Raw genomic sequence first — 17,785 nt, forward strand, 5'->3', positions numbered from 1 at the left:
AATTTTTGGGGTTAAAAATTTGTATCCCCCCCCCCCCACACCCAATGCATTTCAATGGCTGTCAATTATACGCATTTTTTTCTATCTGCAGGTCAGCTCGATCCACTGTAAATTAAATACTTATATTTAAAAAAATATTTTCTCTACCTCACCTATAAATGTCCCATCTATCTGTTTTAAAGTCTAAAGCACAAAATGTTGTCTATTAAAAAAAAAAAAATCTAAGTAATACAAGAATTATGGTTGTGATGGTTGCTGACAGGACATTAAAAGATGGACGGAGAGGAGCGTTTGTAGAAAACATTTTATTGGCCAGCGTGTCAATCCACGTGTAGCAAACGGACCGGGTACAAAAATCAAAGGAAAATGCTACAAAGAACACAACAAGTTCATCTACACAAAACAACTCCTTTAAAAATACCAATAGTAGCCATTAAAGATCATATACGCGACAGTGGTGAAACAAAAAAGGATCGCTAGCCTGCCTGCGACGGCGTGCTGTGATATCACGAGGACGCCTTACCCAAAAAACAAAACAGGAAACAGAATAGAATAACAAATAGAGGTAGCAGGAGGCTAAGGTTCTACAAGAGAAGCCAGAGGAAGGTTCTAGAAGAGGTAGCCAGCCAGGAGGAGGAGGGAAAAGGAGGTAGCAGAAATGCTAACAGTGCTAGCTGTTCAGTCACTTTGTGTGTGGACCGCACTTAACTCATTGATGCTCTTATTTGAAAACGTTATAATAAAGTTCACATCAGTGTTAGCTGACAACCTACACGCGCACACGTTACAGACATGAAGGTTTACAATGTTTGTCCAACACGGTCGACCAATCAAAGCGCAGGAGGGAGAGCGAGGAGGGCGGGGCTAGCGAGGTAGGTAGCGTTATGAAGCAGAGGAGGGGGCGGGGCTTAGGCGCTCGAGTACGATGTCGCAGTTGCACCACAAAGGCAGCCAGTGTGTGTGTGTGTGTGTGTGTGTTTTGAGAGTGGGCGGGGCTAAGCGCAGAAGTTGGATTCTGTCATCTTTGTTTTGGTTAGCAGGCGCAGAAAAGTCAGGAGGCTCACAATGGTCAGCGCACTCGCAAACATTCAGTGTTAAGTTTCACACGCACGCAAGCACCTTGACGCACGCGCAGGCAGGCAAGCATTCGCTCAGTTTGTGTTTAACACACTCACGCGCGCACACACACATTCAGTGTAAGTTTGATGCGAGGTAGACACTCGCCAGGTTGGAGGTGGTAATTTTGTACAGTGTTTGTCTGCAGACTCCATCAGGCCCGACTATTCAGAAACAGTGTATATAACGTGTGTGTGTGTGTGTGTGTGTGTAAGTGTGTCGCCCTCGCCACTAAACAGAGCCCTGAGTGTGTGTGTGTGTGTGTCCAAGAAGATGTTTGTCAAGTGGTGGTATTGATGAGTAGCAAAGGCCAATAAAAGAGGCTGCAAGTGTGTGTATGTGTTAGGGGGTGGGGTCTCAGTTATCTGCTACACGGCCACCAGAGGGTGCTGGAGGGCCAACAGGGAGTGGGGGCACTCCATCAGGTTGTGCTGGCACTGGTCCCGGGTCTGGTGGAGAAAAAATATGCATAAATCCGAGGTCACATGACATGTCTGATAATCACGTGACGGCGCACGTCATGTCAATACGCACACATGCCATTGGGGGCTCCTGGGTGGCGCGGGGGCATCATGGGAGGCATCCCGCCAGGTGGCGGTCCAGCGCTGGGCGGTCCGGCCAGCATACGCCCGGGCAGGGGCTGTCCCGGGCCCATGGGACCTTACGTGGAAAAACAAAAAAACATCTCACATATGACACTTGAAGGTGTCTTCAGGTGTGCCTAGAGCTCAGCCTCACCTGTCTGACCCGGGTGGTGGGGGGCCATGGGGTGGAGACCCAAGGGAGGGTAACCGTGCATGGCGGCACCCGGCGGGGGTCCTCCGTGGAGAGGCGGCGGGGCTCCGTGGTGGGGAGGGGGGCCGCCGGGATGCATGCCGGGCGGTCCCGGGTGGGGTCCGGGTCCGGGGGCGTGACCCTGGCCCTGAGCCTGGGCGGCGGCGGCGGCGGCGGCTGCTGCTGCTGCCTGCTGCTCCATCTGCTGGCGAGCCTTCATCTCGGCGTACTTGAGCTGCTCCATGTGGAAGGCCTGACGCTCGGTCAGCAGCTGCTGACGCTGAAGCTCCAACTAAGAAAAAAACAAAACAACATGAGACAAACCACATGGGGGGTGGTTTGTAAGAAAGAACCTCAACCAAACTGTCAAAAATGTTGTTGACATTTTGATTGATAACTGGCACCACAGGAACAAGAACACTTGAGATTTGGTGACTGGTGCGCTTCTGTAGTTTGTGGATCTGCTCCAGAAGCTCAGGAGAGAATGTAAACAAATCCTTAAAAATAACTTTTTACTGCTCTCACTCGGGGGAACATAACACAGGAACGCAGCAACACACACGCGCAGGAATACACACACAGGAACACTAGCGGTGCAATGGATCACAAAGGTCATGGTTTGGATCGGATCACGGATTTGAGTCACAGATCTTTTTCGGATCAGCAAAAAATAAAAATAAATAAATAGTACTTTGTTTTCATTTATTTTGTAAAGTGCTTTTCCCATTAAATAAAAAAACTAAATTAATTCAAAATGTCTAATATAGCCGTTTAGGATTTAGGAACACATTTTTTAAGTGCAATATTATTTTTAAAAACATAAATCATGTGTAAAATAAAGTATTAATGGCTTAAAGTTGTGTTCCTATAATCTAAACAGCTAAGTTTGACATTTTGAGTTGAATGCTTTTTTATTTTTAATGGGCAAAAGTGTTTTATGAAGTAAACAAATACAAATATCTATTTATATATAGATATTTTATAATAAAAAGACCTCAACGTGCAATTTAAGGCACATTCCCTTCCTTTAAACATGGAGAGTGAATTACAAAGTAGCCTTGGTCCAGATTATTGAAAAAGAATTCAAGCAAGCCAGGTACCAGCTGTCAAATTTACCAGCCGGCAGCCAGACACACGTTGATCATGCTAACAGCTAGCCGCTAGCCACTTAAGTCGGAGACTTCTGCCGTATCATACAATGACGGCGTAATTAATTAGCGTTTTTTTTTAGCGTCCTAAATTAGCGATTGCACATGAGTTCAGGATAGCGTTGTGTTGATGTTGGTCGCAACTACAATGTCAATCAAGGTAACGTCTAAAAGGGAAGTCAAGCTAGCCATCAGGCCACAACGTAGGCCAACTTAAAAATAAAAGTGTACTAAGGCTATTGGCATTGCCGTCATATATTACTGTATTTGGCAAACGTTATTTTGAAGTTAGGCTTAGTGTGTTACGTTGCCAATCCGCTGATCAATCCGAACCAACCACGGATCAATGAGCATTGCACCACTAAGGAGGTTCAAGTCTTGTGTGAGACTTACAGCCTCCTTTTCGCGGTCCATGATAGTTTCGAGCTCCTCAAAATGTCTCAGCTTGATCTCCAACTTCTTCATCTGAGTCTCCACCAGCAGAGCCACAAGTGACTTGATCTTCCTCTCCTCCACGGCCGCCAGGTGCTGACGAGAACATCGCATCCGAGATATTTACAACGGGAGCGCACGAGTGGTCACATGACTTGATGATGCAATGCGTCACCTTGGCCTTGGTGGCGGCAGACGCCAGGGCGGCGGCCGCCGCTGTGGCGATGTTTCCTTCGCCCATGTCATCCTCCATCTTTTTCCTCTTCTCCTCTCCTTCGTCCGGGGTGGCTTTTTCGTCCTTCTCCTTCTCCTGTTCAGAGGACGACGTCTCCATGGACTCGTCTTCATCTTTATCTGGCAGGAGGGGAAGGCATGATACATCAACACGTCACATGACAGTGGACATGTTGCATTATCAACAATCAGGTCCAGTGTGGCTAAGTGTGAAGTCATAAATCAAGAAGCCGACCAACCAGCAGGCGTGGCCTTGGCCTCGTGTCCGTCTTCGCTCTCGTCCTCTCGCTCCGAAATCTCGCCGGGCTCCTTCTTCACCTTCTCAGGAGCCTCCATCTTGTCACTTTTCTCGGCGGACTCGCTGGGCTTCTCTGCTTCGTCTTTGGACTCAGCCTGGCGGAGTAAAACAGACATTTTACACTCCTCAAATCATTCATAAAGTATGGATGGAATTATAAGTGAAAGTGAGATAACTACTGTCAAACAAAGTAAATAGTGTGCTGATGCATTTTTGACTCCTTTTTGGGACAATCATTAAAGTGTGCGTGTGGACAGATTCGCATCCATCGACTCGCTTTGTCCGTCTGCTTTTTTCCACACACCAGAACTGGACATCAATAGATTTGCCATGTCACCTTGTCCCCCTGCTGGGAGTCTGTGTCCGTCTCTGTCTTGTCGCCATCTGTGGGCTCTGCAAGGGACGAAAAAACAAAAACAAAAAGTTCAGCGTCACAGTGGAATAATACTTAAAAAGTTGCATATTCATTTATTTTACTTACAAAATCATTGCCTATTTGAGAAAAATAAAATAAAACAAGTTGTATACAACCCTCCCTGGGTTCTGAATCTGAAAAAAGATCCTGTAATGTTTTTTGGGAGGGAAAAAAAAGGTTGAACATTCCTGGAAAAAAAAAGTTGATGAAAATGTGTATGGGGATAAAAAGTTGTATATTTTCTAGAAAATGTTGTATATTTAAAAACAACAACACATATTTTTTTTATGTATATATTTTAGTGTGTATTTATTTCATTTATTAAAAAAGTCCTATCTTCCCCCAAAATAGTGAAGTGTTATATAAAAAATAAGTCATTTTCTGAAAAAAAGAAGATATTTTCTGAAAAAAAATTGTAAATAAAAAATTACCAGTAAACTGTATATTCATAAAAAAATAAAAATAGAGCTAAGCTATACTCTTCTAAAACAAAAGTTATATTTCTAGGAAAAGGTATTTGAGAACACCAAAAATTTTCTAGAAAGAAGTCGTATAAGAAAAAAGTTGTCTAGAAAAAAAAAAAGTTGTATATTTAAGAAATTGTTTGTATGTTAGAGAAAATGTTATATAGCAGGGTTCCCCAATTCCCGTCCTCAAGGTTTTAGATATTTCTGTCTACCAAAACACTTGATACTAATGATCAGGATCATTATCAGGCATGCTGATGAGCTGATTATATCAATCAGGTGTTCTTGAGGGCGGAAACATCTAAAACCTGCAGGACTCTGGACCTCGAGGACCGGAATTGGTGAGCCCTGTTATAAAGCAATTGTAAGAAAAGTTGTACATTTTCTAATGAAAAGCAGTTAATTTTCTAGAGAAGTGCACTTTTTTTTTTTTTAAAGCATTCAAAACAGTTGTATACCTTGAATTCATATAAATAGCATTTGATGTGTGTCATGTGTACACATTTAGAGTGCGTAAACATGGATGAAGCACGTTGATTCCGTGTGACCTTTAATCAGGAATAACATGATGGTGGCAGAGAGAAAAACATCTAAAGTGAGATTTAATCGAGAATAACATATGACGATGATGATGGCAGTGGGGGAAAAACATGATGATGTGCGATGACCCATTTTCCTTACAGCCCCTCCCCCCACGCGTTCCCTTACCCCATCTGCTCTGTAGTTTTAATCCACTGGTTAAACGTGGCGGAATGTGAACACAGACACACACACACGTCACACAAACAACAGCGCTGCTGCAATCTGCAGCCCTCTAGTGGTTGCACACGCGAAAATAAGAGCTCCAGATGATGAGAAATGGAAATTGCTTTAGGGCTCATCAGTTAACCGTGGAAACCTTTCAAACAGTTAGCATTATCGTTTAAAACGTTTTAAATATTGGGAACTATCCACATAATTATTCAAGCATACAAAAATTATACAAAAAAAGACTATTTAAGTAGCTTATCGCTTGCTAGTCTTCTTCCTGTTTACATTGTAGTATTTTTATGATCTTGCGTGAAATCAATTTTTGGTGCAGCTCTTTAAAAATGTGTGTAAAAATAAAACTTGGTGCTAGGCTTCATATCAGAAGTGGGTAACCAGACATTTTTTTTTGTTGTTGCATAAAATGAGTTCATTGTAAATGATACAATTAAAATATGAGAATGAAATTATTAATCAAATGCAACACTTTACCTTCCGAAATATTCATAGCGTTTTCTCTCAAGTGTGACCCACCTGTCTTCTCTGGCTCCTCGGGGGCGGTGCCAGCAATGCCGCTGCTCTCCAGTCCAAAGGCGGGATCCACCTTTCCCGTGTTCCTGGCCGCTTCTTGCACCTTCTTCACATGAGCCTCCACCAGCTCAGCGGGAACCTCCTCACGCACACGCGAGAACTCCTCTGCACAAACACGTGACGCTTCCGAATAAGTACGCTGACGTATAAGAGATGGTCATTTGTTGTTTGAGACATGTGTTTTCTTGTAGGTGTAATATGTTGTTACCAAGCGCGGCCCTGGCGGCAGCGGACGCCACCCTGGGGTCCACCACGGAAGCCAGGAAGGCCACTGTGCTCATGACGGGGTTTCCGGACTGGCTGAAGGGGATGGGCTGGTAGGCCAGCGGGCCTAGCGACGACTCCGAGCTCTCTAGGTAGGGATCCTCGATGGGCAGACGCAGGAAGTGCAGGATGCACTCGTCTTGCGTGCGCGAGCCCACGTGCTCCGACACTTTGTTCCAGTCATCTTTGAACATCTCGAGAGCCTGCCGGGTGAAAAAAATAATACCTTCGGTGCTTAGGGGTGCTTGTAGAGAAACGTTAAAAACATGAATGGTAAGGGACTGACCTCAAGCAGGAGCAAAGTCTCCTGCTCAGTCCAGTCTCGAGAAGACACCACTGATTTACCCTGAAAGCAGCAAACACAAACAAATGATCAATACAAGATTATTTCTTTACTTTGCTTTTAAATATCCTAAACTCTTGGTTTTAAATGCTTTTAAATATACGTTTAATTATGTGAAGCACATTTTGCTACCTTGTTTTGAAATGCACTACATAAATAAAGCTGCCTTGCCTTTTTTGGTCATGTGGCAACATTTTAAATCAATCACTGTAAATTAATTGAGAAAAATGGATTTAAAAAAGAAAAAAGAAAAAAGTAAGCAATCTTAGGCAAAAGTATTTGATTAATTTAATATTTTATATTTTCAATAATCCTATTATTTAATGTGAAACAAAAAATATTTATACATATAAAATTTTATATCCACAATAAAATAATTACTTTTAATATTATATTAATTTAATTTAAAATTAAATCATGCTTGTGTAGCCATTTAAAGAAACAAAAAGGTTTCACCATCACAAAATATATATTATAATATTACCAAAGATGTATTTATACTACTATTTTTTTTATGTTTTTTTTATGCTAGAGTTGAAGCAATGGTAGTTATTACAAAAATGGCCAGTAGGTGGCAGCAGAGATCAACCAGGGTCATGTTGCAAACAAGTCGTTTTCCCCACAGTTTAAAAAAGATTTGTGAATAATGACGAAACTTAGCTATATTCTAATGCTAATTGCTGCAAACCTGAAACAGATAGAAATATACTTTTCCATGTTTTTATAGCAATAGAACACAATATAGTTAGTCAAAATCCAGTAAAACAGCCGAGAGCAAAGGGATTGCTTCAGTGAAAGTGGCTGGGAGTGAATGAGTTAATAAGAAAAAAAAAAATATTAAAACATTTTTTAATCACTCGTGGACAGTTTATAACAGTTAAAATGAGGTCTACATTCCTTAATTTGGTTTACAGGTGAGGAAGCCTTGGTGGAGGTCTGGGATTAAGTGTCACTTTCATTGCCTTTTAAGAATGATATGTATGTAAATGAGCGCTTCACACCTTTGAATTCTTCTTGTACTGGTCGGTGCGGAGGCCAAAGTTCTGGAGGTCGATGGCTTTGTCTTTCATTTTGTCAGGGAAATTGGCCATCTGCTGCTGCGGCGGAATCTGCAACATTGAAGGACGCACACACACAATGTTAAGTTGTTGCTGCTCGCCGCCGCCGCCTCCTACTGCTGCTTTTCGTTCCACTCTTACCGGCAGAGGTCTGTGGTTGAGGGGCATGAGGCCAGAGGGCGTGTCGGCCAGCACGGTGAAGTGGGGGGTCGGTGGGGGGCCCATGGGCAAAGGTCTACTGTCTGAGTCCACCTGGTAGTTCACCAAGCCCCACTGCTCCAGGAAAGCATGAGCCCTGCACAAGATATGACATTTGTCGGCATTTACCGATAAATATTAGGAACACACAAAAGCAGACTTAATTATTGGGAAAATTACTTTTTTCTCTCAAAACAAAATAATTGTTCTCTCTCCAAATGGGTTTATTCTGTTAAGATTAATATACCTAAAAATATGACTATTCACGTAAAATTAACTTAATATTTGTTTTTATTTATATTATATATAAATATTATATATTTAATATTTGTAAATGACCCCCCCCCCCTTCCCAAAAACATTCTGGTAACATTGCAAATTTGCAAAAACAGATGCACAATAAAGACATTACTTACTTTACATTACTTATTTGGTCTCCATAGTATACTTATTCCAATGTGAGATTGGTCTTAACTCTATTTTTGTATTTTTGCCTCACCTCATGATGGCGCACACGTCCCCAGTCAGGTTCCTGCGGCAGGAGGTGGAGGTGAGGTACTCTTGGGGATTGAGGCGGTAAGTGTCGATCATGAAGTTGCGGTAGGCCAGGTATCTGTTTGGGAGCGTGGGAACCAAAACATGAGCGGAAGTTGTCGTCATAAAAAATGTCACTGCTTGTTTTAAGGTGAAAGAGTAAAACTTACCCACTACTTAGTGATTCTCTTAAGTTAGGTATATTAGGTAACACATTTGCATTACAGTATATTTTTTAAAGTATATTTCAGTTGTATTTAACTTTTAAGTACAATACATTTGCATTTTTTGTTGTTGAAATGTTTGTTTTCAAACATTTTGTGTATATTTCTTTATGGGAAAGCATTTCTTGAAGAAAAAAATCCCCCCCAAAATATGAACCTCAAAACCCCCCATAAAAGACAATATTCTATTTTTTTTTTAAATCCAGGATGATTTATTGTAAAATTACAGAAATTAAATTTTTCCCACATAAATAAGACTATTCTTGTAATATTTTTTCCTCCTAAGAATGACTACAAAATATATTTTTTGTCTCCAAAAATTTTGTAATTACTGTTTTTTCTCTCTAGATAAATACAAGCATTTTCTGCTTTACCTCCCAAAAACATGACTCTTCTCGTAAAAATTTACTTTTCTCTCAAAATGGCTTTCTTTTTCTCCCCCTAAAATGTTTTATCATAAATTTATTCTCACATCATTAATACTCATTTTCAACAATAACAAAAACAAAAAAATTGATTTTCTACTCCTCAATATTCATTCATCCCCAAAAATATGACTAATTGTCTTAATTTTGTTGCATATTTCAGTGCTCACATTTCTGGAGTTTTGGACTTGTTCTTCCCATTGAAAAACTCTGGCAGCGCTCTCCTCTCAATCTCGTGGATGCTGAAAGTGGCGAAGAAAACAGGTGACGCTTTGAAAAAAGTCCCAGTTTTTTGGGGGGGGGCCTTCGGGGTCGCCGGCTCACCAGTTGTAGTCGAACCAGGCGCTATAACTGGGGATGATGATGTGGTGCGTCTGCTCAGTCACGTTATCCTCGCTCGCGTCCATCAGGCGGCTCATATCTGCTTTGTTCTGATCCTCGTCCTCCTGAATGCAAAATGATCATTTTGGTCATGATCATTCTGAAATTTTAATAGCATTTCGTTCTCTCTCTAGTTAGGATTAACTGTTGGCAATTTAAATGAAATAAAAGGCTACCTTCCCGCCAGACAGCACAGAGTCATCCTCCATGTCATCTACAGAGACAAAGCAGCACAATTGACATGATCAATATTTTTAGTAGGTTGTGAAGTGATGCGTTGCTGTCACGTACCAATGTCTGCTCCGTTGTCCCCTTTGAGAGGTGTGTTGTCAGCGTCCTTCTTTGAATGAGCTGTGTGGACAAAAGACAGTGTCAAGATTGCAATAACCCAAAAAAAAAAATTGTGTGTGTGTGTGGGGGGGGGGGGGGGGGGGACTTACCACTCTTAGAAACACTTCCCTCCTCGATGCTCGCACCAGCAGACGAGTCGTCCAGGTCCTTGGTGACGTCATCCTCCGTGTCCTCCTCTTCGCCGCGGTGTCCTCGCCGCTTCCAGTAATGTCCCTGGTTCCTGAAAAAGGAAGTAGGTGTCAGTATCTCGGATGATTTGCTGATAGCTGACATCGGCAACAAATAAAAGCACATTTGCTAAATTGAATGTCTATTGAATTTAAACTCATTTAAGTATGGACTTAACTTTATAAATAAAACAAATAAAAAATGGCAAAAATGTAATGCCCGGTGGTCCACCAAGCTTTCCTTGCCAAAATAATCCATTTGAATTTGTGCGGACTGACTTCCCCCATCAATGAACATCGAATCAGGGATGTGATTTGACCAAAGTGAAATTATCTGAAAATTTAGCCGGGGGTCTGGGGGCCGCTGGCACCCAGCTAGGTCCAGGGCAGCGCCCTGGTGGGGGGACAAGGGGGTGGGCCGGAGCTCATGGGTTTTCCGTGTTTTTAAGTACTTTCAATGCACACACATGACAAAGAAATAGACAAAACAACAGCATAAATTTTCAATGTATATTGAACTATCCCATATAAAATGGCAGTTTTAGTCAACTCAAAATCAGTCACATTCAAAAACATTGGACTGCCTTTGCTTTTAAAAACTATCACTGAGAATATCATCATATCTAACTAATGTGATTACTAAGTTAACACATAAATAATGTTGAAGAGTTCAAATTTCATGAACAAATAATTGTATCATGACCAAATGAAAAGTAACTCATATTAGAGCATACCACAAATGTCTTTGTTATAGCAGAAGATCTTATCTGTCGGAGTCATGTGCATACACAATGAACTACTACTAAAAAAATAAAATAAAAAAATAAAAAATAAAAAAATCTGATTTTTATTTTTTTGGGGGGAGATAAAAAAAGCGGAATTCCGCGAATTAGCGGAAAAATCACATCCCTGTCGAATAGTAGTCGCTGGATGTTTTTCGCCCGCCCCCCTCTGTCGAACATGACATTTGAGTCAGACAACGAAATCTCAATTAAATTTCGATTTATCTTCCAGCACAAATTTGATGTCTATGGCTGAGATGGCATATACAGCGTGGCGTGTTCCTTACCCCTTCTTTCCGCCTTTCTTGCGAGATTCGGCGGGCGTGCTGGGCGGCGAGGGTGAGCGCCTCCTCTTCTTGCCGGCCGAGTTGGCCTTGCGCTCCTTGCGATCGGGCGTACGGGAAGACGACTGATCAGACAAACGCCCGTGCAGCGCGTAGGGAGCGAGGGATGGAGGATGAGATAAAAGAGTGGCAGAATGAGAAGATGGAACGTTCACACACACCAGGGGGGGGAAGCAACAGGCGGGAAGGAGGCAGGGGAGGGGATGCAGTGGCGTGGACCCATGAGCAGGGTTCCTGTCTACTGTCAGTACTTCATTTGGATTTCATGTAATTGTGATTCATTGTTGAATAAAACAAATACAAACTTGTTAAAAGGTAGGCATACATTTTTTAATGTTTGTATTTTCTTATTTAATATAAATCATTTAACTAGTTAATATGTTCAATGAATAAAAACTAAATTCAATAAACAGGTAAAATTGTTTTTATAACCAAATTTCTTCAAATACATTTTATTTCATTTAAATACGATGTCAATCCACCTGGTTTTTTTTCATGCTTTTGTTTTCATTTTGTGTTTTGTTTTTCTTTTCTTGTCTTTGTTCAATTGTATGGGGGAAAATCTTAGATATATATATATTTTTTTAAACCCATTTAATTTCATTATAAATCAGTAAGCAACTTTAATTTTAAAAAACTCTTTCACAAATTGTTCATTCTGTTAATCAATTAAGCAATCATTGAATGAAACAAACAAATAAAAATAATTTAAAATAAATAAACGCCTAATATTTTACAATAAGCAAATACTATAGTTTTCTTCAGGTTTTAAACAATTTGATATCATGATTAATTAACCTTTTTTTTAATTAAAGAAATACAAAATTGTTAAAGGTAAATGTTAAACTGCTTTCGAAAATGTTTTTAGTTCAGTTTTACACTGTAAATCAATTAATTTGAAAAACAGATGAAAAAAATGAATAATTATCTTATGTAGTTATAGTTTATAGTACAGGTATAACAACAATTATTGTAATTTGAATTGTAATTTATGAACCAATTTAATAAAATAAGTAAATGGTCAACATGAAAAATTTTCTCAAAGATTTTTTTATTGTATTATTAACAATAAAATTAAACAAAAAATTAAACAATACTTTCATGAAATAAAACAATACAAAAAAATAAAATATTTTCCTTAACAAAATTGGGGGGGTGCTAAATTAATGCTTCATAAAAGGCCTCTTAGCATCTTTGCTATTTATAGACTGTGTATGCAAGTAAACAGACTGTACAATTGAGAATTCTTATTCTTCTGAATTTTAAGTGCAAGAGTACATTGAAGAGCTTTTTGTCAACATGAACAGAAACCCTGAGGTGCTTTGGGAGAAGAGAAAAGGCGTGAGGAAGGATGACGACAGACAAGACAGACAGGAGACAGACAGAGAGACAGGGCAGCTTCATGCAAGAAGACATTTCACAAGCGTCCCATACAAGAAACAACCTCACAATAAACAAAGTGTTACGTTTTCGTAACCATTACCTCCTCCTCCTTCAGGAAGATCTTCTGGCGGAAGGTGACGGGCTTCTTGTTGTCGTCTACCTCGTAGTCTTCCTCATTCATCCACTCGTTGAAGGCATCCGTGTCCAGGACCCACCTGGCATGGACCTGAGGTGGGGGGTGGGGCACATTTGCATTATTATTCTAATAGCGCACGTGTTGTCCAACAGAGAAAATGTGGCGATTGGAACTAGGTCTAAACAACTAATTGAATTTAAAATCAACATTGCAGTGAAGTAGAATGCAATTTTCAAGAAGGCTAGAATTTGAAAAAGCACATTATTTATCAAAATTGTTCAGCCCTACTTGCAACAGAGAGAAGCTACTTTACAAAAGGCACAGTCAGTGTTGCCAACTTCGTAACATTCCCAACCCCTTGAGGGCCTTTTTTTTTCCTTCAAAAAAGCGAAGATTGAAAAATCAATATAAGTGGAATCATTTTCACATTGCTTTATGACCAGAAAGGAGCCGGGTGGAAGGTAATGACGCTGAACATTGCCTGAAGACATAGTGTCGATATAACCTGCACTTTGCAAAAAGCAATGATCAATCCACGTCGGAAGCTTTTGCCTCGAGGTACTGTACATCCAAGCTGCAAATATTTTGTTGAGGTCGCCTTGCCTCACCTGTGCAACTCCACATAAGAAAAGGCCACGTAAGAGGGGGGTGCCGTTTTATACTGTACTTTTCAGTGATGGATTTTTACAAACAAAAATTTGACTTTTGAGTGATCACACAGAGCAACAGCAAACTTCACATTCGGCCCCCCTCAGTTCACGTTTGTTACCTCGCAGCGTTGTGCTTTGTACTCACAATAGATTAAAGCATGCTATCTAAATTCTACAAAACATTCTTTCTTAATTTCTTATATTAGCAAACTGAAATTCCCTGATATCCCTGACTAATTGGCTTGCTTTGTGCAGTTACTTGATGGTCGTTCCCCCCCACTGGACTGGACTATTCTTCTGTTATTTGAGTGTATGCAGTTCTTTTTATTTGTTCGTAAGTTTTTTTTCTTCTTCTTTCAATTCATTTATAGTTGAGTCTATCTGCGAGGGTCACCCATTACGGTGGCCCTATTCACTATTTTATGATTGGATATATGGTTGTCGAGGTACTGTTTTGTTTTTTGGGGGGGTTCTGTGTGTGTGTTGCTAGGGATCTTTGTCTCCCCTTTTCTATTGCCACCTAAGATGCCGTATTGAGATTGTCTACAGTCTGAAAGTGCTATGTTTATGTGTCCTATGTGACTAAACATTTCAATAAAAAAATGTTTAAAAAAAGAAATAAAAATTATACAAAGCATTTTGTCCTCATGCTCACCTTCCAAGGTCGGTCTACATTAGGCGGCTCCTCCACGTCGCCGTCCACCTCGCCAGCTGCCATCCAGGTGTCATAGCTGACGAGAAGAAACTTTTAAGAATCAAAACTTCTGGAGGACGCATGTGAACTTCTACAAGTCTTCCTTCATGCTCACCTGTCTGGGTAGAGACCCCAGTGGACCAGAACCTGCTTGTCTTTCCTCATGACGGGACGCAGCCATTCCTCTGAAACACACCATTTCAAAATAGAGCATAAAAAAAAATATATATATCAAAAAGACAGCTTGAAGAATACTAACCTTCATCCTGCTGTGATGGAGTTGGGAAAATGAGGTGTGTAGCCTTGGACTTGTCCTCAGTAATGGCACCCTACGAGAGGAAGAGCAAAGTTCTAGAAGGGGAAAGAAGTGACGGTGTGGCTGCCATGGTGCCATGGTGATGCTCACCTGGTGCCTCTTGATGGCATCTTTAAGCTTACTGGCTTGCTTGGCTTCCATGTCGGGAGACAAGAAGACGGTAGGTCGGGTGAGGCAGTTGTTCTGGAATAACACGTTCAAAAATGTTACAAATGTGGATTAATGACTGCTTTTGCAATCTACTGTATAACTGCCTTCATACCTGCACCAAGTTTTTCTCTACATTTAAAAACATCTCCACATTCCTGTCCATACGGGAAGGGTTCTGCAGGTCAAAGCGCCGCCTGAGGATGGCAGTTGAGAGCGTATGTGAAGGGTGAATTTGCATGTTATTGCCATGCAAAGTTGGAATTTTAAAGCATGAACTCACCAGCCCTGCTCGCTCTTGAACTTGTAGACGGAGCCCAGAATATGGCAGAGAGCGCCCCCGGCCTTCATGTCCAGAAAGCACTTGGCCTTGGGGTAGAAAATAAACAATGAGGACACAAACAGGAGCAGACAACGTGGAAAGTAAAGACGGAGGTAAGAGGTGGTACCGGCAGCTTGGTGAGAGCGGGATTGTTGACTTTGCGTCCAAACGAGTCCTCCTGGAACTGAAGCAGCTGCACCACCAGGCCAGCCAAAGACTTGCTGGAAGGCGAGTCATTCTGGACGTACTAACAACACACAGACATTTGACATTAAAGCACAGTACGCACTCTCATGGAATTCCTGAAAATCTGAAATATAATATAAAAGACACCGTATACCTTTTTATTTTTTATTTTTAAGTTCTGCTCAAACTTTTGATCAACGTGCCCTAAGGCTCGCGTTGCAAATGTTACAGCTCATTTGTTGTCTATGTTTGGTCACGTGATGTTGGCTATGCGAGTCCGAGGGCACTTTGACGTCAATTTAGGTCGACAGCAAGGAACAGTACTACATAATGTCATCTTTTTAAGAAGTCTCAAAAAAGGCGGATTAATCTGCTTACAGCTTATTCCACAATCATATTATCAATCAGAATAGTTTAAACATAGAACATTACTGCAAAGAAAACTTTTGACTTGACAACAACAGGATAGTTGTATATAGACAATACTTGCTGTAAATAGAAATTGTCATTTAAACTAGACAGCTATTAAGCATGCAAGAAACTGTCAGATATGATAATAAATCAAGCATAAATAAAGACTTTTTGTGCAATCAGAATTGCTGATTTGTTATTGTTGTCAATGTCACCTCGAATATGAGGCGTAAGCAGCCAGTTTAACGCTTTACACCTCAATTTCTACAGTGTAAATGTTGAGAGTTTAATAACATTAGCCAGTGCGTGCTAGCTGGTTAGCTTTACAGAGTATGCCTATTGGATAAAATGTGCATCATTAAAAGCTGCTCTTGGTGTGAGCCATGCTATGCATCATTATATAGAAAGGTGGAAAAAAGCCGTCACCCCAAAACACCAAATAAAAGCCAGTTGATCCATAAAGCTGCGGACTTTTGGATAAACTCGCGTCAGTCCTCCATTGTCAGCGCGCCAGGGGCCTTCATTGGAATCAATGGGGCGACATGCTAATGCTAAGCTAAAGTAGCTCTCACCTTCTTGTAGTGCTTGCCGATCCACAGACGAACCGTCTCCAGTTGGGATATGGTCTCGGAACTCTCCCAGAATTTCGCGGACGGGCCACCGTCTTTCTTGCGTCCCACCGCGGTCCCTCCGCCGCTGACGGGGCCAGTGGTCGGCCCGCTAGCCGTGGTCGCCGCCGTCGCCATTGTGTGTGTTTTTGTTCGCTGCGTTTGTCTTTCTCCTCCGCCGCCTTGCTACTACGACTAGCAGCCGCTCTGCCGTTACTGCGCAAGTGCAGAAGTGTTTACTTTTCAACTCTCGTGAGTTGCGAGAATTGTTGGATTGTGGGAAATGTAGTCCTTTATGATAGATAGATAGATAGATAGATAGATAGATAGATAGATAGATAGATAGATAGATAGATAGATAGATAGATAGATAGATAGATAGATAGGCGCAACCCAAAAAAAGCGAAAAAAAAATCTGCATTTGAGGTGGAGCCAAGGAAAAATAGCATCTTATCTACAGTAAGCAGGACGAAAAGGAGACAGATATTTCAATGTGTAGCCTATTAGGCCTTGGCAACTAATAAATAATACATAAATGTAGTCCAATTATGCCAAAGCAGTACCCATACAACTAATGCCTAGGGAAAGTATTGTAGTGGCAGCAATATAATGTATAATGACATGTTGATGAATCATAATGCACACAAACCCTATTATTAGGCGTTGCATGTATGCATGACATGGCACATTGAAGTCAGTTGGAACATACATACAGCGAAGGAGCCATGAATATATATATATATATATATGGTGTAAACAGTGTATAGTGTGTATGTACATTCATGATATTGATTGCACATGTGAAAAATGTATACATTGCTGCACAATGTTCATATTCTCCTCGTCCATTGGACAATTGCTACAGTATGAATACTGTATTGCATAAAATATACTATGAATCGTTTCCAGCATCAAAGGTGAATAAGTCTGTTTGAAAAAAAAAGCTCCTTTGCTGCAGCAGTGTGTCGTAGATAAGATGTGAATAATTGTCAAAGATTGAGAGTTATTTGCTCAGTGAACACTGGTTCTTCACTGATTCAAACGTTTCCATTTGCAGTCACTTGATGTCACCAGCCTTCTTAATGGCTGGTGATCAGTCCAGGGTGTAGCCAACCAAACTCAGTTAAGCAATCAAAAAGAAGACACACGCTATAGAAAATGAAAGATTTTCATCAACAAAACAAATGACTCTCACATGAAGAAGATAGAAGCCATTTTAATTATGACAGATATCAGGTATGAGAATACAATTAAGTGAATTGTCACTTAACCTTGATACAATAAGGCATTATTGTATCAAGGTTAAGTGACAATTCACTTGTGTGATGCAGTGTGCAACATTTATAGATTATTTCTACATATATAGAACGCAATATTAGAAACCTTTGTACTTCTCATCATTGAGTTTTAAGTTGAAATGCTGTCTGATTGTGTCGTTTCATTTGCAGTCCACATCATTTTCTGGGCATACAATTCAATTTAAATAAACATATATTTGCTGGGACCAATCAGACTCAACACCTGAAGCATTCAACATATCAAAAATGTTTGGAAATAAAATATGAATTATTAATTTGTTCCTTTTGTGATTGCCAACGGGGTTCATATGATTGGTTAGGTTTTATGATGAGAGGACACA

At 40.7% G+C, this 17,785-nt stretch overlaps 1 protein-coding gene across 4 annotated transcripts; it reads right to left on the reverse strand.

Annotated features, from left to right (window-relative positions):
- Positions 1–290: 290 nt before the first annotated feature.
- LOC144057808 (SWI/SNF complex subunit SMARCC1-like) lies at positions 291–16,353 on the reverse strand. Of its 4 annotated transcripts, none has more exons than XM_077575727.1 (28): positions 16,111–16,353; positions 15,069–15,188; positions 14,903–14,988; positions 14,735–14,816; positions 14,563–14,655; positions 14,416–14,485; positions 14,272–14,341; positions 14,118–14,193; positions 12,777–12,902; positions 11,237–11,358; positions 10,090–10,220; positions 9,941–10,000; positions 9,826–9,863; positions 9,593–9,714; positions 9,439–9,510; positions 8,585–8,698; positions 8,029–8,182; positions 7,831–7,938; positions 6,773–6,832; positions 6,431–6,689; positions 6,166–6,327; positions 4,340–4,395; positions 3,944–4,097; positions 3,646–3,824; positions 3,432–3,566; positions 1,855–2,182; positions 1,651–1,776; positions 291–1,565 (listed from the first exon to the last, which is right to left on the reverse strand). In XM_077575727.1, exons 1-28 carry the CDS (start codon positions 16,282–16,284, stop codon positions 1,474–1,476), a joined length of 3,369 nt encoding a protein of 1,122 aa, XP_077431853.1. In that variant the 5' UTR covers positions 16,285–16,353; the 3' UTR covers positions 291–1,473. The 4 variants fall into 4 exon arrangements, with proteins under 4 accessions (XP_077431853.1, XP_077431855.1, XP_077431852.1 ...); XM_077575729.1 differs by having other exon boundaries at positions 11,237–11,331; positions 16,111–16,352; XM_077575726.1 differs by having other exon boundaries at positions 7,831–8,182; positions 11,237–11,331.
- Positions 16,354–17,785: the final 1,432 nt, after the last annotated feature.

Source organism: Vanacampus margaritifer, chromosome 9 (assembly GCF_051991255.1).
Source record: "Vanacampus margaritifer isolate UIUO_Vmar chromosome 9, RoL_Vmar_1.0, whole genome shotgun sequence".
Classification (NCBI taxonomy): Eukaryota; Metazoa; Chordata; class Actinopteri; order Syngnathiformes; family Syngnathidae; genus Vanacampus; species Vanacampus margaritifer.